Source organism: Blennius ocellaris (assembly GCF_963422515.1).
Source record: "Blennius ocellaris genome assembly, chromosome: 5".
NCBI classification, from domain to species: Eukaryota; Metazoa; Chordata; class Actinopteri; order Blenniiformes; family Blenniidae; genus Blennius; species Blennius ocellaris.
Window position 1 is genome coordinate 20525688 of NC_137654.1, and position 26690 is coordinate 20552377.

At 43.0% G+C, this 26690-nt stretch overlaps 2 protein-coding genes across 2 annotated transcripts; both read right to left on the reverse strand.

Moving 5' to 3' along the window:
- Positions 1–4971: 4971 nt before the first annotated feature.
- Positions 4972–7721, reverse strand: aar2 (AAR2 splicing factor). The gene is made up of 3 exons (XM_080497318.1): positions 6743–7721; positions 6437–6666; positions 4972–5794 (listed from the first exon to the last, which is right to left on the reverse strand). The coding sequence occupies exons 1-3, from the start codon at positions 7506–7508 to the stop codon at positions 5627–5629; spliced, it is 1164 nt and encodes a 387-aa protein (XP_080353444.1). The 5' UTR covers positions 7509–7721; the 3' UTR covers positions 4972–5626.
- Positions 7722–12046: 4325 nt separating this feature from the next.
- Positions 12047–26088, reverse strand: prpf6 (PRP6 pre-mRNA processing factor 6 homolog). Its single transcript, XM_080496718.1, has 21 exons — positions 25893–26088; positions 25020–25182; positions 24194–24312; positions 23975–24053; positions 22389–22565; positions 21508–21636; positions 21324–21418; positions 21067–21223; positions 19675–19837; positions 18754–18872; positions 18416–18634; positions 17264–17386; positions 17048–17169; positions 16808–16946; positions 16601–16720; positions 15119–15295; positions 14866–14999; positions 14576–14667; positions 13951–14065; positions 13714–13840; positions 12047–13222 (listed from the first exon to the last, which is right to left on the reverse strand). The coding sequence occupies exons 1-21, from the start codon at positions 26072–26074 to the stop codon at positions 13070–13072; spliced, it is 2904 nt and encodes a 967-aa protein (XP_080352844.1). The 5' UTR covers positions 26075–26088; the 3' UTR covers positions 12047–13069.
- Between the last annotated feature and the right edge of the window lie 602 nt (positions 26089–26690).

Here is a 26690-nt window from a genome sequence, read left to right on the forward strand (position 1 = left end):
TACACAAAAGACAAGAAAATAACAAAAGGAAAGAAAACCTGTTTGTGTGTGTGTGTGTGTGTGTGTGTGAGTGTGAGTGTGTGTGTGCGTGTGCGTGTGCGTGTGTGTGTGTGTGTGTGGTATTTGGCTACAACTTGATTCAGAATCCCGTCCGATGCTTCGTGAAGCTCTCGTGGATGATATAGAGTGCAGGCGCAGACACTTTTATGAGTCCTGTGACAACACTGAGACATGACAGTCGGGGTGATGTCCGTCTCTGCCGTGTGCACTAATCGCAGCTTGTACTCGGTTCACCTCCACAAATTTAGTTACTTGGTCTCGGAAATTTATTGGCCAGCTGTTGTGTGCCTCGCTGTACATGATGAGAGAGGCACACAGGCCCGCCGGCCGAACCTCAAAGGTCTGCCGCCTCATTTGTAGCTCCTGCCTTTAATCACTTCAGCAGATCGCTATAACAGAACATATTGTTCACACATTCACATACACACGTTCTCCCTTCTCTCTGGCGTAAGAGATTTCCAGGAGCATTTTTTATACCTCGTCCATCCCCACATTTAGAACCTCTGTTCTTCTCCATACCTCAACACCAGCTCCTGTCCATATGTTTGGGCACACACACACACACACACACACACACACATATATATATACGCATCCTGGGAAAATGTACACGTGCCTGACTCACAACTGGGTCATGCGAGTCAGACATGTGAAGCCGGCTCAATGTGCAGTAGAGGGATTACAGAGGAATGGCAGCCTGCGATCATGAAAACAAACTTACTTGGGAGAAAGAAGTCCCGGACTAAAAAGTGAGAAAAAGAAGCACTTGGGAAAAGTGTGGAGAGTGGGGGGAAATTCTACAACACTAACACCAGGACTAACTTGTGTCTTTTTTTTCTGATATAAATGGAATATAACAATAGTATTGTAATATAACCACATTATCAAAAGTTGATAATACACACAAACACATATTCCTACATAGGTGGCGCACTGCAGTGGTTAGCACTTTCATCTCACCCGCCAGATTTTCCCAGGTTTAAATCCAGGACTGTCCCATAATGGGTTCGGGTTAGGGTTCTCTCTCTGTTTTCTTCTTCTTCTTCTTCTTCTTCTTCTTCTTCTTCTTCTTCTTCTTCTTCTTCTTCTTCTTCTTCTTCTTCTTCTTCTTCTTCTTCTTCTTCTTCTTCTTCTTCTTCTTCTTCTTCTTCTTCTTCTTCTTCTTCTTCTTCTTCTTCTTCTTCATGTGAAGTTGATTGTTGACTCCAAGTCAACCCACAGCATTGTCTTCAGGCAACAAACCACATTTCTGGCCCAGAATTGTCTCTTTCGATTTTCTTTCCTTTATATCTTTCTAAAACATTGCAGGATATGTTTCTGTTCAAGAAAATCCTGGTTTGAATTGGGTACATGATTTCATTCAGATGTTGCTCTGAGGAAACACAAGAGGTTTTTGGAGATGTGGTTGATTGGCCAATGAGCAACATACTCGATATTTTTGATGTACCATCTACTATCAAATATAAGACACTTTTACGGCCGCAGGACCCTCACTATGCACATTAGGATTGTTTCAATGGACAGTGAGGGCAGTGAACCTGAGGATGAGATTGACCGTGGAGGAAGACTGGACCCAAGAATCAGGTCAGAGATCCAGTTAGAAGGTCGGGTAATAGTGAAAGGTCAAAATAGTATGTTCAACAATCACATATGCCTATATGTGCATGTTTATATTTGTGCCTGAAAAAGCACTCGAATGTATAATTAAAGCATACAGAGAACAATATGATTGATAAAAATAATTGTGTGTGCTTATTTATTTTCCAAGCAGAATGAGTCTGCTAATGAGATTGAAAAGGAAAATGAAGATGCCGAGGAAAAATGTAAGGTCTCCGTCCCATAACAGAGTCTGGTATTCCACATCTAGCCAGAAGGAGAACAGCCACCAGTGCCAACTACAATCAATATCCAGAATGGCAGTGAGGCCACTCTGGATAGAAATGTCCTTGAATTAATTTCAGAGCAGTCAAATCTGTGTGAGATACAGTGTGACCCAGACAAAGCCCCGAAACTTCAAGACTAAAAAAGCATGGCAGCTGACGCCATGAATCCGAATCAGTGAGAAGCCCTCAAGAAAGCCCTTCAATAGCAACGAGGCAGGAACACAGGATCATCCAGATCCACTGCACAAGATCCAGCCACTGGTATCAAAGCTGAAAACCACCCCGATGAGGGAGAAGCTTTCTGGAGGTGAACAGATGGTCCCATTCAAGGGAAGGAACAAGCTGCAGCAACGCCTTCCAGCGAAACCATAACGGAGTGACTAAATGCTTGTCTTGGCCAGATCTGAAGGTATTCCGCACAACATTGAGATGTACTATATACAGGGAGAGTTGTACAACCCCCTGAGCTGCCACATGTTGGAGCAAGTGGCCACATTATCCTCTGCCTGGCCCAGTCAAAACTAAAGCAACCGAATCAGAAGTTATTCTTTGACAGCTCGTGTACATATGTCCCTGTCATCTTTTGCTCAGGTAGGAATCCACTTGACTGGTACTGTTCGCAGCTACAGACTACCAGGAGCCAGTCGGACGTCTGACGAAAACCTGATGAGGGTCTGTGACGGGGAAGACTGCTGTGGTGAAATGATATGAAAACCAGTCAATCGGGATTCTCGGTAACTTCACTGGTGTGTATCCAGCCAGGTAGACAGATGGGACCAGAAGAGGGAAAAAGCCATCCCTGTCACCCTGCGTTGCAGTAGCGAGAGTACAATAAATAAATAAAAATATAGGTGGGGTAGATTTGCTGGACTCCCTCACTGTGCTGTACCGCGACAAAATCAGATCAAAGAAGTGGCTTGTGTTCATTGACATGATGACTGGGACCGCATGGTTGTTGTACAGGAGCAAATGCAATGACAATGGATAAGTGAAATGTAATAATTGTTTTAACTTTTAAAATAAAAATCCACGGTGTCGAGGGTTAACAGTTGTTGTGGATGTGAGAGTGGATGTGTCTCTTTTTTTGTTTTCCCTGTGATGGACTGGCTACTGCTTAAGGTGCCTTTGCCCGTAGCCCTCTGGGATCGGCTCCAGCCCTCTGTGAGGTCGGATAAAGCAGCATAGAAGATGTATGGAATATATTACCATTGTTCAAAAAGGTCAGAGAAATTGCATATAATCTGATGCGTCTCCAGGAATCACTCTCAAATTCCTTCCCAGTGCACAGCGAACGGTCTTGAACTATCTTTTAGTGCAAACATTTAAGTGATCAGAAAACCACAGTCAATAAGTGAGGAGCTATGTCCACATGTCGTTAAAGACCGTTTTTGAATTCATATAAAACCAGAGCAGACACGGTCAAAATGTCTCTCACACACACACACACACACACATGCACTGTAACTTCCCCCCTTGCCGCCGTGCAGAGGGGAGGAGAGCGGGTGAGCGAGACAGAAACAGAGGGGCCTGTGTTTACACTGGCAGGGCGAGAGGCCTGTGAGCCCCGTGGAAATGACCCGCTCACATCTAATGGAGAGAGAGCTGCACCATGACTGACAGGGCCTGCTCACATCCGAGGGGTCGGCACTATCCACCCAGCCCGCGTTCCGAGTGTGCTCTGCTCCCCGGGGTGGCCGCACCAAACAAAACAAATAGAGGAGATTAGGGAGGAAAATGGTTGCAGCGCGGGGAACAACGGGAGAGATTTGCCGGTGGAGAAAAGGTTTCATGCGGCACAGAAAAAGCTGGCCAAGTCTGCTGACTTGCTGTAAAAACTGTAATTACGGCACTAATGAAGGAGCTGGGAAGCCAAAGACATCCCAACAGAGTCGTTTCTGTGACCGTACATTGTCAACGAAGGGGGGAATCAGAATCTACAAATCACTGGCACACAAGCCCAGCGATGTTGCGCCGATATGTTTCCTCCATGCGTTCCAAGCAATTTTCTCCTCCTAATTACAATCTCAAGGAAAATAGGAACCAGTGAAGTTCCCCATTGGCCTCAAAGTGGACCACAAACACAGGATTGATCGTCTTTTAAGTTGTTAAAGGGTGAGTTTTTATCACAAGGTCGACCATTACTGTCTATTCCACAATACCATGTGCCTGCTGGGAAGAGAGTGGAGGTCTTGCATCGGCCTTTGGTTCGCTCTCAACAGGCCCTGACGCTATTGACACACATAATTGCATTAGATGGCTTTGTGTCCTTTTCATTGGACCTTTATAGTTATAGATTAGTTCAGGGGCTGGGGTATACCACAGAGGAGAGATGCAGATAATGGAAGAAAATAGAGTTCAAGAAGGGCAGTGGTGAAATTAAACAGTCAATAGACTGATGGATTGAACAGGAAAACACAACCAAAGCCCCATTAATCACACAAAATCACACATTTCCATCAATACATTTCTAATAAAGTGCAGATAATTATGTTTTCCACTTGGTGCAGCCCAGACTGACTCCTCACATCCCTCAAAGATCCTCGACAGAAAAAGCTAAAAGACGTGCCGCGGTCTTCAAACTGCAGGTTTTTATTCTTAGATTTCCTGTCCAAACATCTACAACAATGCCTTCTAGCTCTTTCGAAGGACGGAATGTTTTCATTAAAAAAAGAAAAGGTCAATGTACGCCATCTAGTGGAAGATAAAGAGAAATCGCCGTCTGGAAAATAATGAAAAGTAAATGAAAGCTTGGAGCTTTTCTGCTTGCAGTTTGTATATTTTCCCAACGTGTAGTATGTATGTACGTTTCCTCTGGATCACTTGGACGAGTGCTCCTATAGTCACAAACACATGCATCTGAGGTTGGTTAGTGACGCTGAAATGTCCTGCACGTGTGAATGTTTCTCCGTGCTTGTCCTGTGATGAACCAGTGAACTGTCCAGCATGGCCTCTGCCCTCGGGGCAGATGGGATCAGGTCCACGGTAGATGGATAGAAGGAATAACGTGCAAAAATCAGCTGACTTTTATAATATTTTATTAAGAGGAGTGTTTAATCAAAGAAAAAGACAATATGCAAAACAAGAACGATTTTCATAAAAACTACCACACCACTATGGAAAAGCACTAAGTAACAACATAGTAATAATTATCTATTTAAAATTAGAGCCATTCATATCGAAACTTTATTCCTTTGCACACATTTTGTGACTTCTGAAAAGCAGACGTTGAAAATTATGCATCGACATTAAACAGATTTGTTCTGGCAACTGGTTTATTGTCAAATTATTTTGAAGGCGACACTTGCTGTGATTGGATCATAAGACCACCAGGGGGCGCCACTCCTTTCTAATATGCAGCAGCCTTTAATAACAAACACTTCACATTTGAATTCAGTGTTTTAACTCAGCATTTCACTTCGCTGAGCAAATGTGGTCAACTAAGGCATAAAAGTGAATGTTTGATATAAGAGAGGGAAGATGTTTTGTGAAAATGAAAGAACATAATAAAGTCGAACACAACTTCTGCTCACATGAGACACCGTACAGGCCCACGACCCCCGCATGGGAACTCCCTCCTGGCCTGTGCCACTGCCCATCATTTGAGTCCTCTGATCCTCTGAAACCATTTCACAGCTTTGCTTCAATGTCCCCGTTGTTGCCATTGGATCCACAGCAAAGCGGCTTCAGTCCACTGTGACTCCGTCAGGAAGCTCCACCACCACCGGAGCGCAGTCCTCCAGGTCTGCCTCAAAGTCCCAGGAAAACTTCTTGGTCAGGTGAGCCTTGAACTTCTCTGCCCGCTTCCGCAGGGTGCCGTCGACACCAGGCGCCGTGGCGAACTGGAAAAAGTCCTGGGGACAAACGAGTAAATGTCACGATTGATCGCGATTTCAGAAGAAACTACGCTGCCAATGTTGCTCTTATGGAGACTCTTTAACCACAAAAGACAGAATCGCAAATGAAGGGAGTGACAGACTCACTTTACTGTTACAGTTTTGAGTTGCGCTCTTACAACAGAGTGATACTTGAGAGTTTAAGATTCAAGATGTTTCTTTTCAACATTTTATTACAGCGGATTGACACAACAGCTTTCACCAGGAAACTTTTATGTCTCATCTCCCAACAGAGAAAAATAAAAAGCTTAGAGGAGAATCGCTATGGCACACATTAAGGATGTAAATGGAAAGTTTTGCAAATTTGCTCTTTTTACCACAAGAAGACATAATTTAACCTTTGGATTTAACAAAGGCCAGCCAAACAAACTGTACAGATACAGTTTTACTTATTTATCTGAAATGTTTGAATATTAAAATATAAACTTTGATAAGTCACTAGTTTTTCCCTCATCAACCTGCAGATGTGTCGTGACGTATGGAAACATGAGTTTATTGCAGGAGAGTCAAAACGGCTCAAGAAAAGCAAGAATCGATCCGGCACGCCTTCGGCGATTCGATCCGAGCACAAAATACTGCTTGTGTGCAAGAAAACCTTACCTGCAGCGTGGTGGTGAGGAAGTTGCTCTGTGACACGATGTCAACAAAGAAGTCCGGCGGTATCTCCCCCAGCTGGTGGTAGAGGACGGCGATGAGCCCCAGATAGAGGTCCTTGCGTATCCGCATGGCCTCCTCCGAGCGACACATGAGAGCCAGGATCCGCTTCCAGTGCTCGAAGCCCTCGTACACATTCCCAATCAGGAAGCACACAAAGGCAAACTGCAGCTCGCCTGCGGAGACGACGACATTTTACCTCCTTGCTTTCTGCGTATAAAATGCACTGGTTTGTAAGAGGTTGAGACATACCTAGCAGGTTGAGAGGCTGCTGATCGTAGTTCTTCTCCAGGACGGTTTCCAGAGCGTAGCTCAGGTCCATGCTGCACTGGGTGATCTCGGCCGGCGTTGCCCCCGGAGGGTAAGTCTTCTTGGGGATGTCAGAGAACCGCAGCTCCGTCCCCTCCCTCACTTTCATCCGTGGGAGTCTGTCCAGACCCTCTCTCATGCTCTGGCAGGCCGTGTCATTCCTGGGCTGTTCCGCCCGGTCTTTGGTGTGCCTCATCTCGACCTCTGGAATCACATCACTGAAGGCACAGATTCTCCCTGAAAGAGGCTGCAGGTTATTGGCCACCTCCTCACTGATGCGATCTGACAGAGACACCCACTTCCTCATCACCTCATAGGGATAGGGACCCAGGTAGGGATCCAGCTCGTGCAAGGTGGCCCGGACTCGGCTCACCTCCTCTTGGTTCTTGGAGGCTGAGAAATCCAGATCTTCCTCTTTGGGGTCCCAGGTGGCCAGGACCACTTCCCTGGGCTTCAGTGTGAGGAAGAGGCCCGTCTTCGGTCCGATTTCTGAACCACACGCCGGAGAGTTGACCGAGGAGTAATGGAGGAAGTGCAGGCCCGGGGGGATCATCTTCACCCCCCGGAAACGAGGACCCACCTGCCAGCTCTTACAGTCCAGTCCCAGCTCAGTGCCTCGAGGAACACCCAGCAGCACGAGGGTGGCGCCTTCCTCAAACAGCCTCCGAGCGACGTCTGGGTCCATGTCCACTGAACTGCTGCTGGCCATGTCTGAGTCTACAAGCCCGAATCACTCAACTCTGCTCTGCTCTGCTCTCACGCGTTCACGGAACGAATCATGTCCACAAACACTTTCAATATATTCTGTATCAAGCTCGCGCAGAGCAACGCGGATTTTCCAACGAGCGCGTTTATCTTCAGGTAATAAATCGCAAAATGTCAGCAAACATAAATTAATACGGTGGAGTAGTTTTAAACGCGCTTTAAATGGTTACTTCTCCAAGTTGATGATGTCTCGTTAGGACAACGTCGAGTGGAAGCAGTACGGCGGAGCTGTTGATCCGGGCGGAAACAACGCCACAACCTTAGTTCCGCTGTCTGATGTTTTTTTTTATACATGTACCAGATCCCAAAAATATTTGTAATAATAATAATAATAATAATAATAGTTCGCTTATGTTATTTTTGTCTCACTTGTTTTTATCTTGCAAATAAAATAGCTGTTAAAACAAAATAAAGTTGTGAAGAAAATGTATTTTTTTCTCTGAATTGTGCTTTTTGAAAGGAAAGTATATTTGGTTGGATATGATTAAACCAGATAATACATTAGGTTACAATGCATAATATTCATCCAATAAGTAATAATGTACTAATTACTGATACGAGGTGAAATCGTATATTTAAAAGATATTTAACTCCAAGTTAACAAAAAGACCAAACAAAACTGATTTAATGAGATGAAGAAGAAATGATTTCCCCCCAACATATAGAATTTCAGCATTTTTATTGTTGTACTTTTTGTAAATTACATATAAATTATAAGCAAATGGCATAAAAGTTGCATAGTCTAGACATTTGAATGAAATCTGTCAAATGGTTATGTTTTTTTGTACTGTGTATCCAAAAAGTAACTAGTATATGATCTACAGGTGTGTGATAACATAAAGCTTATAAGAAGAAAATATAATCATGGTTTTAAAAAAAAAGTGAGAACGTTTGCATTTTCTGAAATTATTTGAACTAATTGTGTATATTTAATAGCTTATTTGTGGTTTTCATGAAAACTATTGCTTAGACAAGTGACATTGTTAATATGCAAAGTCTGGTATAGATCTGACATAGAAAACACTGAGAACTTGACAACAGGTAAATGATTATTGCAACAGCAGTCCAATAACAGTAGAGCAATGGCCATGAAATGTCTTCTATTGAATCCTGCTGAATCCTCTTCATTAACATTGAGCACATATTTGTTTTAGAACCGGGATACACAGTATTTCCTATTTTTACAGCATGTTGACACTCTGCAATTTCTGCCAACAAACAATCAATGCGTTTATGGCTTTAATTATCCTGATCCTCTTTCTCTTCTTCCCTCGTATTTTCTGGGCGGCAGAACAAATGACTTTCTTCCTCTAAAAGCAATAGGAAAAAAACAGCAAACTTATTTAGAGTCTCTATAACAATGTGTGATTTGGGACTAAGGAGCTGCAGCATTGTTTGTTTGTGTGATTCTTCTTACCAGATGATCAGAGTTGCAGTTATAAATGATGAGCTGTTCCATTCTCCCCACTGGCTTTTCCAGGTCAGATGGCTCCTTTCTGCCCCTCTGACACCGCACCTGCTGCGTCATACCATAGATGGAAACCAGGATGCGATGTGCCTAAACAAAACAACGAAGAGTGAAGGGATTTTGACATATTCAAAGAGTTTGTCTGATGCTCCTATACGCCTATATCACCAGTCGGACAATAAACATATATTTCGGTACACTTCTTAGCACATGAAACCAAAATCTTGCACAGGTTCTGATATCAGATGAGAACAAATTACTCTGGCCATAATGGTTGAAATGTATTTACCTTTCTTGAAGGACAGGGGTCTCTCTCTTTGTGATGATTAGATGCACCAGTTAAATTCTACAAGAAATAAGAAATTAACTGGACCAGTTAGCCCAGCAGACACAGGATGGCAGCCTTTGACAAAATATCCAAACAAGTCTCACGGGTTGAAATAAAAAGTGTAACTGTGTGTCACATTTTGAGCTTGATCGTGGAACAACGCGCAATTTAAAACCGTAACAGCTACTCGCCGTGACATATCAATGCGAAATATGTCCATGAAATTAATTGCCATACCATATCTTGAAGCTCAACTAGGATGAGTTCTCTGTAGGAGTCCAGTATTGTTTTGTAGTCACATGTGCGTTTACCACAGGAGGTGGCAAACAAGAGAATCAGCAGGGCACTACGGACCAGAGCTCCGGTCAGACACTGTGGAGGAGAGAGGATTTCATTCAGTTCACTTTAGTTTTATTTATACAGTATAGCCCCGAATATTACACAGACACCCCAAGGCACAGAGAAAACCACAACTCAATTTTTTTTTAAACAAAAAAACAAAAAACAACATTGCTTATTTTCCTATGATTATCGGCCAAAGCTCATTTGATGCGTCAAGACGCACCAAAAGCGCACTTGCCATTTATCATGTTCTTCTGCGGGATCCTCACATGAGTAAATCCATCTGTGTCAGTGACAGCAGGACCACTCCTCATCCAACTGATGTCATAGTCGTCACACTGATTCTTTCTCAACTCAGCAAAGTGGGAAAGAAATGGGCAAAATCCGTTTCGTCCTGAAAGGGACGATCAAAATTATTACAAAAGATGCTGTTTTACATTTTTAGTATTCCAGTGAAAAAGAAAACGAGCTGAAAGCATTTTTGCATCCCAAGAAAAAGAGCAGCAACTCAAAAAAATGGGACTGTCAAATAAAGTATAAAACCGAAAGGAGAATCAAGGGGAGAGAGAGAGAGAGAGAGAGAGAGAGAGAGAGCGAGAGAGAGAGAGAGAGAGAGAGAGAGAGAGAGAGAGAGAGGGGGGCAGATAGACAGATAGACAGACAGACAGACACTGGCATAACACTAATGTGTATCTCTATGGAAAGAAATTGGGAGTCCTTACAGCCAAAAATCAGAGAGCCAGTAATGCCAGATCAAATCAAGAACAGTGAACATTACAACTCCATGACTTCATTCCCTTTCAAGACATGGTACAAATCACAGAACAGGTAAAAATGGGCAAAAAAGATCAGATTGGTGATGTCCAATTGAAATCAAGACAAATGAACAACATTTGAACAGATGGGAAAACAAACATCAAACAGAAGGAACTGAGCAGCTTTCAGGAACTAAAAAAAATAAACATGATCTCATGAATCAGGACTCCTTCAGATTCCTCGATCAATGATGAACTTTATAAGTATAGTCAAGACAGAAGAGGAGAAAATACATTTGATCATAAAGCATTGGTAATGACTTATAGCTGTGACATTCCCAAACTTCAATTCGTCATATGGATCCATCCACCCGTCTTCTTTTCCTGGGTAGTGTCACGGTGGCAGTCCAGAGAGCAGAGAGCATCCCTGACCCCTGCAACTTCCTCCAGCGACCCCGAGCTATTCCCAGGCCAAGCCAGAGGTATAATCTCTCCAGTGAATCCTGGGCCGACTTCAGGGCCAGTTGGACGTTCCTGGTAGACCTCTAAAAGGAGGCAACCAGTGGGCATCTTGTCATCGTATGGATGTCCGATGGAATCAAAAGAAAAGTCAACTCTGTGCTTTAAAATTAAATGGGTATGAAAGCCGAGGGAAGAAATCCCACAGAATGTGCGTTACAACATCTGGAAAACAAACAAAACCAGAACAGTCACAGGAATGGAGAGAATCTATTTGGGAAAAAAACCCAAACTGATCCGATACACTATTATACCTCATTAAAATCAAACAAACAAAAGCATAATAGCTTTGTTGGACTGGAAACCAAACCACACACTGCATGTGCAGCTCTTCTTCGAGAGTACGTACTCAGCTCTTCCTGAGATGTTTGAGGAGCCTTGTATCAGATTCGTCTCAGTCCTGCCTAAGTTGGGTAGTCGGTGCTGGGGAATTATCGCGTCGTGTTGTAAACTAGCAGTTGTTTTAGTTTGTTTTCCAACATCTTTGTTTTGCACTTTGCCGTTCCCTGCGTCGTTTCCAAACAACTCTGAATGAAAATCCCCATCGTTGATCTGACGTACCATCGTCCAGCGGTTTTGGATGCAAGAAAGGTCGTTTCTTTCTTGAAAGACTTCCGACGTGGCGCTCTGTGGTTTCCAACATCACCAAGCGGTCTGCCGCTCACATTTCCTCCACCGTCATGGACGGCTGACGCCAAGTATAGGATTTCACCAAACTCCAGTCCCATCAAGTCTTGGGGAAATTTTTCTGTCATCAATCACCTCCCTTCATCCTTTCAGTTCCACTGAACTGCTTTGTTGCAGAGTTGAAGTGGTGTTTTCATCAGTGAGGCCACCAAAATGGTGACTTCTGCTTCCTGTTCAGTTCCGTCCTGAAAATGGCTTCTTGAGACTATTAAACAGGAACAATTTCACGAGATATGCTGTGATCGCTTTTGATGTGCATGGGAGGACGAGTAGATTAAAACTGTACGGCTAAAGGTTTATAACACACCATATACACGTATAGCTGCCAACATGTAAAGTTCAAATCACACACAAAAAAGGGAAAAAAATTAAACGTCGTCTGTTTATTTTGACTACAGCAGACATGTAAAACAAAAAAAAACAAAAAAAGTAAAAGCATCACTACAACATGAGAAATCATGTAATAACACAAGACAAAGACTTTATTTACATCACACTGAATAAAGCCAAATCTGGAGCTATGACATGCCCACATACAGGGTATAAAAGGGGAAAATTAATCTTTCAATATTTGTTTTCCAGATGAAACCAACGAACCGAGCTGTTTAAACAAACTGACGCACTCCGTTTCTTACCAGGAGTTCAAACAGTGTGAAATTAAACTTTATTGACAAAGTAAATCAGACAATATGTCAAAGTGAAAACGATCCACAGATTTAGATTAACATATTTCAAAGTTTTAATTTCCTTGAGAAGAAGTAGCCTGATTAATCACTGCAGGTTATTTGCTGTCGCTCCCTTTAGAATATTTCTTTGATGGATTTGAAAATGGTCTCACTGAACTCGTGATCAACTTTTTGTGTCCAATAATGTTCATTAAAACTAATTTAGACGTTAATGAAAGAAGCCATCATTTCACTCGTCTTGTTTTTAACGTTTAATGATCTTGCCGTCCAGATGAATTACAGAGACTTAAAACAAAAAACTGTGGGAGGCAGAAACAGCATGTGGGGGCCATTCAATTAAACTGCTTGGAAAAGTTAAACAAATGCACATGAGCAGACGGAATCATGATGTTCTGTGAGTAAAATCTGAGCAGTTTTCTAAATGTTTGCAGAAAAATAAACCCGGGAGAAACAAGTGTCAAGAGATTTGTTGAAGTGGATGAAGTCAGACTGCAGCGGATGGGAGGAAGTCTCGACACTGATCCTGACAGCAGCTTTTCATTCTATCAAATGAGCTGGGATCCACTTTCACTTTGACATGAAGTCATGTCAATTGTTGGAATTCTCCCACTTCGGGAAGGTGTGAAGACGGGAGACGGCCCGGTTTAATGAGCGTGTCCTCGGCTGCTCTCTGCTGGATCGGTGACTCCTCCAGGTGAATTCAGTCCAAAAGCCCCAGCCTTAGAAAGTGTTTTTAATCTTGCTGGCTACCTGCATTAAGATCTCTCCTGTCTTCTTCTGCCAGTTCAGGACGTGTTTGGACTCGGCGCACCACAGCTCTCCATGACGGGGCTCCGCGTTCTCACAGCGCTTTCTCACCTCGTCCTGCTGCTCCTGCAGGACGCAGAGGAAAAAACCACTCAGACGCACGCTGATATAAGACACTGGCTGCACGGGCCGGCCATTACAAATCTATGTACGGTACCAGGAAAAACAAACAAACATCCACAATGAAAAACTTCATTCGTCCTTGAGGACATTCAGACTGTGAGCTGCTTTCACATCCACAGATAAACTTTAAAACAAAGCAAATCTAAAATTCTTAGACATTACTCAAACTAAAGGCAGCAGCACATGTTACTAGCATATGAATAGCAGGAGGGAAAATAAAGACAAAATGACAATTATGAAATAAAGCACCATTTGAAATGAGAAGCTGAAATAAGGTGCAGCTTTCACAAAAAAAGTACATTAAAGGACTAAAATCAAACAGGCCTTTAAGTATAAATATCGAATATATTAATAAAGCAACACTAACACAAAGGTTACAAGAGATTTAAAAAAAAAATTAATTTTTTTTTTTTTGGTAGACTATATATATTTACCTCTGTGCCGTGTTGCAGCTCAAACTTGGAGAAGAGAGCCCAAGCATCTCCCAGGTCCGGTTCGATCTTCACCGTCCTGAGGAACCACTCCCTGGCTTTGGTGATCTTACGCTCGCTCCAGAACAACCTGACGTGTGCACAAGGTCAAGATAAAAAAAAAAAACAGACTTTTATCTGAAGGACTGAACAACGTTTCATGTGTAATTAGTATGAAAGTGTGAGAGGACGTTATCTCACTTGGCGACAGCGAGCAACACGTGTGGATCGTGTTCGCACTTCTTCAAAGCGTCCACACTTTTGGTTTTCCTCTGAGGCCTGGCTTCTAAAAACACGGCCTCTGCCCACAGGATACCTTCACAGGGGGGGGGGGGGGGGGGGGGGGGGGACACCAGGTAACGTTTTACATTTCTAGACAGGACTCACTTCAAAAGCAAATGATTTCATTTGCACGTACTAATTTCAACCGAGACGATATTTGTTGTCTTCTCAGCAGCACCTCTCGGTGGCATTAGTGGAGAGTTAGTCATACGGACGGTTCTAATTATACAGACGTAAAGACTTGTATGTTGACACCTGAATGATAACTCCAACATCATGATCCATTAATGTTGATCTCAACACTTATAATCACCTGATGGTTACTAATGATTTTCTGAGTAAACAGACACAGTAATATCAGCTATATGTATAGAGGTGAAAGTGAGATCTGTTATGACTTCACAGTAGATTAATCACCAGTGAGGATGCCTACAACTTCAGGGAAAAACTGAATTAACCAGAAGACTTGGGAGGAACAATGAAAGGAAATCGATTTTAAAGCCTGGTGAGACTAAAGACAACCTGTTGTTCATAACAAACTGACCTGAATTTGGACACTCCTGCAGAGCTTTGGCCATCAGTGTGTTGGAAATGTTCTTCAGTCCAGCCCGAAACTCCAGTCTGACCGACTCCAACCTGGTTAATTCACATACACACACACACACATATTATCTAAGAGGCACAGAGTCACATAGAAGAGAGCTTTTCAGAATGACATAATTTTGAGGGACTGTAAAAGACAATTTATTTTCAAAAGTTCATGTATAGTTGTGCAGTCACCCGCTCAGGCAGCACCTCCACAGATCATTAAGTGAGGAAAGTGTTTTTTCTCACCACAGCTCGGGACTCTGGGGGTTTTTGAGTCGAGCCTTCTCCAGGATCGCTCTGGCTCTGGTCAGTTGGCCGACTCTCTCTTCAAGACGAGACAGCAGCAGCCACAGAGCCCCCGAGTGGGGGCATTTTTTCAGCTACAACAAAAACAAATCCACAATCATCATTTAGATGCGACAATTCAAACACACACCGCACTTGGTGGTTTATTCAAGTGCTCAAGAAAAGGAAAACACAACATCTCCCCTGGCCTCACCCCTTGGTTATACGCCTCTCTGGCCTTATCCATGTTTTCACACTGCTCCTCAATCTGGCCTCGCATCATCCACAGCTTGGGGAAGTCCTCGTAGTGCTTCAGGGCTTCAGTGCACAGGTCTTGTGCGGCTTCGATGTTTCCCAATACCCACTCCAACTTCACCGACTTCATAAACACCTGCACAGATTTTTGCAAATACACACGCTTTTAGACAGGAGACGCTCTTTAACAGGAAGCTCTTCTGACACTCTCCTGCCTGTGGGGTAAACGATGTAGAATAATACAGCTTTAACACATAATGCCCTTATACTGTAGCTCAGTATGTGCGGTGTAAATATCTCCGTGGCTTTCAGATGTGTTAAATACTGTGAAACCTTTTCATTAGTTTGGTCCATGATGTTGATTTCATTCTAATCATAAAAAGTGTACACATTTCACTTAATTTCTACAAATAATTCTATACATTGTCATATAATTTCAGGGTCCAGAGTCCCCCAATGCTCTGTATCAGAGACAGATGGTATTTATCATTGTGAGGGATTTTTGTCATTTGTTACTGTAATTACACAGTACTTACAATTCAAATGATTAATCGATAAAAGCAACAATGGAGAGATTTTTGGAACTGTGGTCACTTTAAAATGACCGCTCAGTGTGCCTTCGCATATAGCCAGCTGCGATAAACTGCTACAAACCACGGCTGTTGAGGATTTAGCATTATCCAACCAAAACATGTGAATCTGGCCAAAGAGCAGCCTATTTTATCTCAACGTAATCAAAACCTGTCAGCAAGAGAGAACACGAGTCCTTTCAAATACAAACACTGCCTTAAAAACTTAAAAGTACTCCAGTCGCGCCACAATACGCGCTTATCAGTCTGTCAAATCAGTGTAAAAGGAATCACACCTTTCAGAATACACGCCGATAAAGTGTGAGCAGCCTGATCGCCTGGTAGACGCAGAGATAACTTAAGAGCATGGTGGTTAGGATCTGTCAGCTCGAGTGATTCAGTTTCGAGATGTAGAAACACTGCAAGCCTAAACCTGACCGGCAAAAAGTTTGTAAATACCACACGATGATCCATGCGATATAACCTTGTAATGAGCCACAAAGAGAAGATAGCATATCCTGATCGACAAATCACCTTGTAAGACATGGTTCAGAGCTTCAGTATACCAACATTAGTTCATGAAAAACTCTGTTCTGGTACAATAGGTCAGAGGAGGACAGCTTAACAGTGAGAATACACGACTGTTACAATACACAACAGTGGGGGGGGAAAAAAGAAACAAAAACAAACAGATAAAATGTTTGTTTAATGTTTGTGTCATTATGCTATGAATCTAGCCTGACACATTATTGTTGGACTTGCATTTCTAATGTATTAGGGTAACTGCTTCTGGTGATGCAGCCCTGCTGAGAGTTGGAAAGAGGCGGGTCCCTCCGTGTTGTTTTTCTGCACCTCCTCACTCACGCACTCACCCGGGCTGTCGGAGCACTGCTGCGGGCTTTGGCCAGCAGTCGACGGGCTCTCTCATACTCGTTGTTTTCAGACTCCAGTTTGACAGCAGCAAGCCAGATCTCTTCACTGTTGGGGTTAGCCTGAGTGAGGAAACAGAGGAAACACCAGAGTTGGACACAGACCACCATGGTATCCGACAAAGCGCCAGTCACAGTTGGAGTTCTGACCTGGAAGGCCAGTGCGAGGATACTTCGAGCAGCTGGCACATCCTCAGCGAGCCACTTGGACTTGGCTCCCATCAGCCAGAGGACCTCCGCTTTGGGACAGTGAGCCACGGCCCTCTGAAGCAGGGCCTCCAAAGACTCTCTAAGAGAAGCAATGAGCCATATGTTAGAGTAACGAAGCACTGATATTAATAACCCATCATCGGTCTTTGATAGATCCCGTTTGAAACTGAAGCTGGTCACCTGGTGCCGTGGTTCTTCTCAAAGTACGCTGCTCTCAGCCAGACACTCTTCTTGCTTGGGAATACCTGCAGAGCATGAGCGTAGATGGCCCTGGCGCACTCCAACGCTCCGTGGGCCACACACTGAAAGACAGCAACCACCATTGTTAACTCCTGCGGCATGAATATAGGCGTGGAAAATGTCCCACTGTGGTGTAAATGTGGCCTCCATTCTTACACTGTCGGAATCCTCCATCCAGGTGTGTTTACGGTCCTCCTCCTCAATACCGATACCGATGACAGCTCTGATGACGGCTTGGCAGGTCGCCACGCTGCCGGCTTTGTCACACTCCTCTGCATCCTGCACAACAGGAAGCAAAGGAGTTGTACAAGTACAATTATGATTGAGTTGTGTCCCCCCCCCCCGTAATAGTTATGACAGAACGGAATTGTCTCATATTTGGGGTCTAAAAACATTCCACCATGCTGGACACCTGACAGAACCAGTCAAACGAGAGGTGCATAGCAACGAGTGGTGATTTCGGAACGAGGAGCGGGCTAAAGATGCCAGATGTTGCTCATCAGCAGTTCAAGAGCTTTTTAATGCTTGAAATGCTCAGAGGCGCTATGAGAGGAGTCACCGGAAATGTAGCATGAGGACACGATGATGATGAAGTGTAGAAACTCCTCAATACATCTGGGTCACTGATAAATGTAAATATCACACAGTTCATCAGATAGGTATACTTTAATAACAATACTGATACGTTGTGGGAAATGGGAAAAAAAAAAAGAAGTAATTTTCAAAACTGTATCATCTGCAGCATTATTAATACAGAGCTTTATAAACCCTTCGTAACATCAATCATGTTCATTACCGGAGGTGGAAAAAGCCAGGTAGTCAAGGTGACCAAAAAGACAAACTATACAGAAAAAAAAAAGTGCGTCACTGTTCGATTATAAAGATTGCAAAACAACCAAGAACTCCACTAAACAAAATGTCAGAGAGCTGGCTGGATGGAAAAGCAATGAGCTCTTTTGCCAAAGTACGCTGGCATGCTGACAGACACATGACGCAGTCTGTTCTCGTTCAAAAAGTTTATAGATAGTGACTCAGTTTTGTTTTTTTAACCCTGTAATCACAGATCAAGTGAGGCTAAGGGAATGAAGTTTGGATAAAATACTTCAGCAATCCATGTTAATCAGCAAGTCCTGTTTAAAACTGCAGGCTTGTTATGCTCCCATGTTTCTTTATTATGAGTGAATGAATTTTTTATGGTCTGAAGGATGCTGTTAATTATTTAGCGAGGGAAGCTTCCCCCCCTGTAATAAACCGCTGCAGGAAATCCTGCACCCTCCCCCTTTTGGAGCCAGCGCTGTAGGAGCGTACCTGTATCCACTGCTCTCTGTTTATCTCCACACCGTTGGCTCGTAGGGAGGTGATTGCTCTGTCTATGATCTTGTCCACCATCTGGGTGTTGCCATTGGCCTCCTCCAACTTAGCAGCGGTGATCCAGATGTGGCGGTCGGTGGGAATATTCTCTCGGGCTTTGTTCAGGACGCGACGGGCGTTCTCGTACGTCTCCAGCCTGGCCAGTGCCAGCCACAGCTAAGGAAGAAAGAAGTCATATAAAGACAGGTGAAAAATGCAAAGTGGGTGGCATCAATGGTCCTTTTGATAATGTTTGACGTCAGATAATTAGAAGCTGGAGCTCATGGAAGACATACCTCCACACTTGTGGGACAACACTCCACAGCTCTGCTCAGCATGATCCTGGCATCCTCTGGCTCCTCCAGCTCGACAGCTGTCTTCCATAATCGAACAGACTTGGAGACGTTTTCCAGGGCTGTTAAGTCATTTTGAATCCAAACATCCAAGTCAGTGAATTTCCGGCATGCTTTCACAACGTTTCACCTGAACCAGACCACTCTAAAACACGGCCATAATAATTGTGTGAAACGCAGAATGAGCTATAATGACTCCAGAAACAGCTCAGGCGCAAAAACAGAAACTCATCGGCGATATTATGACTTTAAATGACCTAACTGCAGCATATTCACATGGGATTAGAAGAAAACGGTGTGGAGCTGGAGGGCAGAGTTGTGTGTGCAATGGGGAAATGCGGGGCAGAGGCAAGAGAACATGTACAGGCGGAGAGAGCTCTTCCTGTGAGGAAGCTCTGCATCCATCTCTGTCAGTGGGGTATGCTGCTGGGAAATATTGGTTTGTGTGTGTGTGTGTGTGTTAGAGCACTGACACCATGGTTAAATAGGGTGCTCGGCCTTGATGAGAAGCCAGAAACACATCTGCCAAGTGTAGCCCTTATGAAATCCTTTCACTGCCTTTTATGTGCACAGACAAAAAAACAACGGTTAGATTGAGACCCGTCCAGACATTTGGCCTGGCAGAAATCAGTGTCTTCCTTTTGGCAGAAATCTTTGTTGTGTACTCATTCACATATGCACTGCAGCTAAAGTGCATGAACCTCTGTTCCTAGATACAAAACAGCAACGTCAGACTTCAAAACAAAATCACCCCCCCTCCCTCCCTCTGACAATAAAGACAAAACTGCCAAAGGATGGACTTCAGCCATTGGAAATCTGTTGATACAGGTGATATAAAGAAGGAGTGAAAAAAAACTGCCGTACCTTTCCTGAGAACTCTCTTCTTGGCTCTGACGTCCGTCTCCAGCTCTGCAGCTCGAATGTAGATGCGGACCGACTGCGGCAGGTGACGGACGGCCTGAGCGACCACGGCTTTCGCCGTGTCGCCAGGCTGAAGCCGGGCTGCCTCCAACCAAACATCCTCGCTCTACCGCACAAAAACAAAAGAGAATTGTTTTCTCATCTCGTAGTCACACGCACCGATTATGTCAAGATTTATTATATAATTTATTATGTACTGACTGTTTTATAACACAGCACCCAGTAAATCACCTACTGCATCTGATGTAAGCAAGCCAGTGACACGTGTGCTCTGGTTCTAATCAGATTGATGATACCTCACCTTATCAGATACTTCGAGGGTTGGCAATATTCCTCAAATGTTCAACCCTTGAAGATATTTCTACTATGTTGTTGATATGAATAAAAAAAAACAGCCCTGTTAAAGTGGTATATTACCACTTACTTTATTTTTTTTTTCCTGAATTGTGTGCTACCTTTAGGTAGGCACCAGATACCAGAGTGAAACAGGCTGATTAAAATCCAAGGTTTAATTAGAAGCTAAATATTTTTTTATTATGTTCATGCCATGTTTCACTGCAAACACTTTTTTTTTTTTGGGGGGGGGGGCTTCGGCTCATAAATGTGATGGGGTTTCTTCTCTGCGCTTTTAGTTTCACTTAATTCTCTTCATCTTTCTTTTTATTACAATGAATACAAAGACGGGGGTTGATTGGTTGTTATGAGTACATTTTGTATGAAAAGTTTATGTATTGGGAGAAAACTAGGGATTTTAAACCTTCTGAGTCTTTGCTGCTGCTCTAATCAGAGCTGCAGCAAAGACCAGACACAAGGATGTCATTTCCAAATGTTTGATTTCATCTGTATTTTCATCAATTGTGTAAAAAGGTGTTCTACTTAACATGATGCCGTTATTATTTTCACACAGGAAGTGGCACGTTAGTCTGTGACACTGCAGCTTTGGAATACTTTCACATTAACAACCGATTTGGGTTCCAAACATAATGTTCAATCCCAGTGTAATTTCCCAGCAAATCTTTTCCAGCCCACAAACCAACAAAAGCTTCCTTACATCTGTGTCTTATAGTTCAGTGCCATTATTAGAGAATTTTCAACACTACTCAGCTACAGATGCATTATAATGAAGCCTTGATCGTGTGATTGAGCCTGATCACCATATACCAGGCTGTTGTGTCTAACTGCTGATCAGAGTTCGCATTAATACCAACCCTTGACGGTACACAGCCTGACTCTGCTGTCCAAACTCACTGAACAGGTTCGAACCCACCCCACCAAAGAGAAGTTATATTATTAACAAAGGTACAAAATCATACAATGCACACAATCCCACTTTACCTTTGGACACATCTCTGTGCCTTTCATGATGAGGTTTCTGGCCACCTGCAGTTTTCCCGTCACCTCCTCCAGCCTAGCAGAGGCAATCCAAGCAGGTGGGTGATGAGGGTTGGTTTCCCGCACTGATTTCAGCAGCAGACGAGCCTTTTTGATGTCACTAAATGCACACAAGCACACAGACGTTATAAAAAACAAACAACCTCACAAAATTCACCATATAAAGATATGCAGTAACATGTGGTACTGCCGGTGTCTACCTGATGTCTCCCCCATGAGTAGGGATCATGGAATTCAGATCTGTCAAGTAACCCTTGGGATCCACTACGGTCTGTCCGCTCACTGAATCAGACACCTGAACACGAAGCAGTCAAAGGAGAGAGATTAATACAATTCTGTCATCCTCAGACAAAGCTGGCACGGTGTCAATGAAAAGCCAGTTACCTGACTGAGACGCATATCCATGAGTGTGTTTCTGGCTTGACCGATTTTCCTCATGTCCAGCTCTCCTGTCCCGGGTGTCATCAAACCAGGGGTCATGCTTCCGGGGTAGGGTGTGTTCAGGCCTCCCAGCTGGGGACAGGAAACAATGAACATGGGGGAAAAGCATAACAGTGGTTAAAAACGTTGTGTTGACCAAGTGTTTAAGCACCAATTTAAAAATAGGATAAAATCACATAAGAATGTCTTCTAAATTGTGACTGATGAACATTAAATGGCAATAATGCATTTCTAACTCTACAGACAAATACACCAAAATACATAAACCATGAGGTTTATAATATACAACAAATGCCAAAAATTACTTTGTTTTCTTTCAATTAATGTGTGGTGATGCATGCTGCTTGTATTCATCCGGCTTGTTGATTACATGACATTTTAATAATGTATTTTAAAAGCTACAAGGGCTCATGGGATTAGAGCGTGCAGCAAAATGCGTCTGTTCCCAGTTTTACTGAGATAACGTTAATGCATTAAAATTGTGGCTCATTTGCAAATAGCTTAAAGTGTACAGATTGAGTGACGGGCTTCTTTCTCCTGAGATACTGCGACTCCTGCTGGGTCAACCTGTTACTACACCATAATACGCCGCAAGCACAGTGGCCTCCAACATTGGTCCTCGAGGTTCAGTGTCCTGCATGCTTACGGTGTCAACCTGCTCCAACAGAACTGAATCTAATGATTATATCATCAAAACGTGCTTCAGAAAGCCTAAATGTGACCTATCCAGGTAGTGCACTGCTCATAATCAGTCAGGATCAGCTCAAGATAAGAGAAGATGAGCAGGTGAAGCTGTGTGTGTGTGTGTTTGCTTCTTTACTGACCCCTTGCAGAGGGTCCACACTGGTGTGGTTCTCTCCGGTCTGCAGGTGCTTGGAGAAGAAGCTGTCGGGAACAGGGGTGAGCTTCTCATAGCGGGGATTCCTCTGACGCTTGTTCCTGGCATCTCCCACTTCAGGAATACTTAGCCACTCCTCCTCCGACACTTCAGCCAACTTTCTCTGTGAGGAAAGTGTACAAAAAAAAAAAAAAAAAAGGTACAGATTGGCAGAAAAAGAGATGCTGATGAAGCTGGAGTGGCAGTAATGTACTTTCAGGTCATCGGAAAACAAAATATAATCAGCCCATGATGACTAAATATAACAAATAATGGAGCTTTACAACAGCTTACGACCTCCTGAATGGACCATGAATCATATAGCAGGTCATAAAAAAAGGAGAAAATCTATTATACAGGAAGTATTCACAAACCTTGCACACAGCAACCAGCAGAAGGTGAGCCATCAAGCTCAAAGAACCATGAAGGACATCACCCCCCCCCCCTCCCCCCACCAACACCAATACATTGTCAGTACAACAGAACAAGGACGGCGATCTTATGAGTGCTTCGATCATTTCACGTGTGTCTTTACAGGAGGTGTGATTAGTATATTTGTAGTCTTATGGTTGCAGTGTTCAATCCATTTTTTTACTGCAGCAGACAAATGTGGCTCAAACAAACCTGTAGGGGGCAGTGTGACAGATCTCCAGTGTGGCCGGAGTTTTCAAGAATCATCGTTTGTGGCGAGTCTTAGCTGCGTTTGTGTGTAAATGTGTGGCCCAGACACAAAAGATTCAAATACCCGGGTTCGTGTAAACGTGGACTGAAACAACCTCCAAGCCACAACCACGCGCACACTTTCCACTATAAGCCGACAGGTGTGACGACACATGAATCACTGTCAGGGTTTTCTCTGCCTCACTCTCACACTTCATCTTTTCAATGTACTTCAATTACCACAATATGAGACAGCTTACACAACACTCAAGTGGCGCACACAGTAGTGCTGTAACAGCACTGTGATGTGAATGTGAGACTGCTTTGGAAGTGCGTGTTAAACCGTTTATAGTCTACATAATACTGGATTTTCTATCAGCATATGAAACTACAACTCTGTTATTTCTATTTTCAGAGGGGTAATCTATCAGCAGATTGAAGGGAATTAAACTGCTCAGTGTAGGAAATGATACTTCTGTACAGTAAAATATGGGAAGGTAAGATGCTTTTGGGGCAGCACAATGATGCTCATAGCGACAAGGTTTCACGTCCATTTACAAAAAGGTCAAACTTTGACTTTAATTGATGAATCCATACCAACTCTAAATGTCTGTCTGTCAGTTTAGGAACTGAGTATCTGTTCAGGTTCAGTTCCTTCCCTTCCTTTCCCTGCTGCTCTCCCTTTATAATTTTTTATTTTTTTTTAAATAGGAATCACCACAGAAAGTCATTGACGATTTACAACTGATGCCCTCCTCGCCCTCCTCACCCCCCCAGACTGAACATGATGTGATAATAGAGGATGGAAGTTCAGAATACAAGATGCATTCAAAGAAGAAAATAAAGTTTGACAAATAATTTAAAGCCCAATACCTTAAGATCAGAAAACTGCTGCTGGATTTTGGGTCTCTCCATACGATATTTTTCAATTTCTTCTTTTTCTCTCAACTCTCTGCAAACACAAAGATGGCAATCAAAGCAAAGGTCACGGGCAATATCTGTTTGACAATGAAAAAAAACAAACTGTGCAGTGCACTGGCAGGAAGATGTTATTCACTGAAGTTGGAAATGTATGCAGATTTTCTTTGTAACCTTCTTTCTTTGCGCCTCTCATCCATCCTCTTGTCCAGGGCTGCATATATAGCATCAGCTTCTTCATCATCTTTCTCATAGGGACCGCTGGAGAACAAGCTGCCTGCATAGCCGTTAAACTGCAAGACAGAAACACGATTAATAAGACCACACATCATGCGCCTCCTTTTCAGGAGGAGAGAAAAACACCGTCAGATGTCTGAGCAGTAATATGTTCTACAGCTTTTGAATTTTAAATAATCAAGCAGTAGACATTGGAGTTTAATTGTTTAAATGGCTGCACTTTAAGAGATAATGTAAGACGAAGAGATCAATGGCAGTTCAGTTGTGTGAGCAGATGTGACTGTTTCTAGATGTGGGTCGTGTGTGTGTATATACACGTCCAGAATGTATAGAAGTATTTAGTCTATTCTAATAGAATATATGTATCAGTGTTTATTTGTTATATTTCAAAAATCTATATACAAAGGAATCATGATAAAATTGTGATTGGACTGTACCTATATTCTTTTTTTGATTCGGCTTTTTAAATCGGCTACGGTTTCCTGTTTCCGTTTAACATTTTCTTTATGCTCATACTTGTATTAGTTAGTTGTATTAGGTGGGGCCTTGTCAAAGACAAATTTCTGTCACTGCTTGGGGCAGACGATAAAGTATATCGATCTATATCTATAACAAAAAAACCGTGATGCGTTATTGTTTCCATATAGCACACCCCTATGCACAAATAGTTATTGCATGATCATCTTTGAATTTGGGATCAGCTGAAGTAAATCCTCAGAAAGGAAACATTTAATGCAGCCAAAGATAATCTAAACATCTTCACCTCATCGTAGTTTGTGTCATTAAGATCTTCATCGTCGTCATCCTGGTTCTTCTTCATTTGGTCGCCCACCGTTCTCTTGCCTGGGGGGGCATGTCGATCATCCACCGGATCGTTGGCATCACGAGCTGGACCGATATCAGATCGGGTGGTGAAGCCAGTAGCACTAGTAAGAAAAGAGTTATTTAAATGTTACATTCTGCAGACCAGATGCATATTTTCGGTAGCCATGTGCTAACAGACTTGATTTTCCTTGTGATGGATCACTTGTGAATTTCGTTGGGACAATCAATCATACCTAGACCCGTTATAGATCGAACTTATTCATCATTGATCTCTGAAATGTTCGTTCAAATCACATGCAGGGCAGGGGACAACAAATGACTCAAAACACTAAACAGACAATGGTTCACCTGTGTGCACAGATGAGAGGAAACTAAATCTATCGAGAATTTCTCTTTTATTTCTTAGTAAAGCAATGTGAATTGACTTGTGTTTGACTGGCGCTCTATAAATACATTCATTGCTTTGCCTTCAGATGACTTTAGCACATAAAACCTCCAGCATGCCATTGAGATGACAAAAACTATGAAATAATAAAGAAGTCTATGGTCAATCATAGAAGATATCAGATATTGACCAGATTCGGGATATGATATGTTTACTTTAAACTGGACAAAAACAATGCAGCCAGTAGTACCAATATCAACGATATACTAAAATCTTTGATATTCTAATTATTCTAATCAGTATAATGACGGCAAATCCAGCTATTAGTTGCACGGAGCTGTACAAATTGAAAGGTTTTTTTTAAACTTTCTAAATCTAACACACGCAACGGAGCAAGGCTAGCTCGTTAGCCTTCACTTAGCTCACCCTCTTCCCAGACCGGGGACGTAACCGAGCGGCGCGGGCATCCCCAGAAACGGCTTCTTTTTTTTCCCCATCAGCGGAGAGGCGAGGGGCATTACCGGGGGCCCGCCGCCGGCCCCCGCAGCCCCACCACCTCCTCCAGACGACTTGGAGGAAGATTTGTTCGCCTGTTTCGATGAAGCCATCGTTGCTCGCACGACGGATATGAACCGAGCTCGCGGCCGGATAAAAAACAGGAACACGTCCGGTCTCCCTGTCTGCGTTGGTCCAGCAGCGCCCCCGTCAGGACAGGCGGACCGTCACTCCACTGTCCTTACGCTCTCTGTTGAGTTCAGTAAGAAGCTTCCTGAAAACATAACGTGTCCAATTAAGTCTTATCCCTGTGTGATTTCACTCATAATACAAGTGTTTTTGAGTTTGTTTTTTTGCGATATTATACTAGTTGACACTAATATTAATTTTTTGTATCAGCCATTAGAGGGAGCCACATCATGAAAAATAATGCATCAGACGCACACTGTCTTTAATCAGTCCTTGTAATAATATGATTTGCCTCGGCGTCCCATTAAACAACAGATTTGACTTATTTTATTACATCTATCTTAATAAAGTTTCATGTATACATTATGTCTTTTTGAATCACACTGTTTGAATGTATTTCCATAATCTCTTAATAAAGAACTATGAATTGCCTTCTTTCTGAATGGTGCAAAATGGATAAAACCTTATAAATATGAATGCATTTCCTTTCCTTGACATCTGTGGCTATAATAGCAATTGATGAGATACATCAATTTGTAA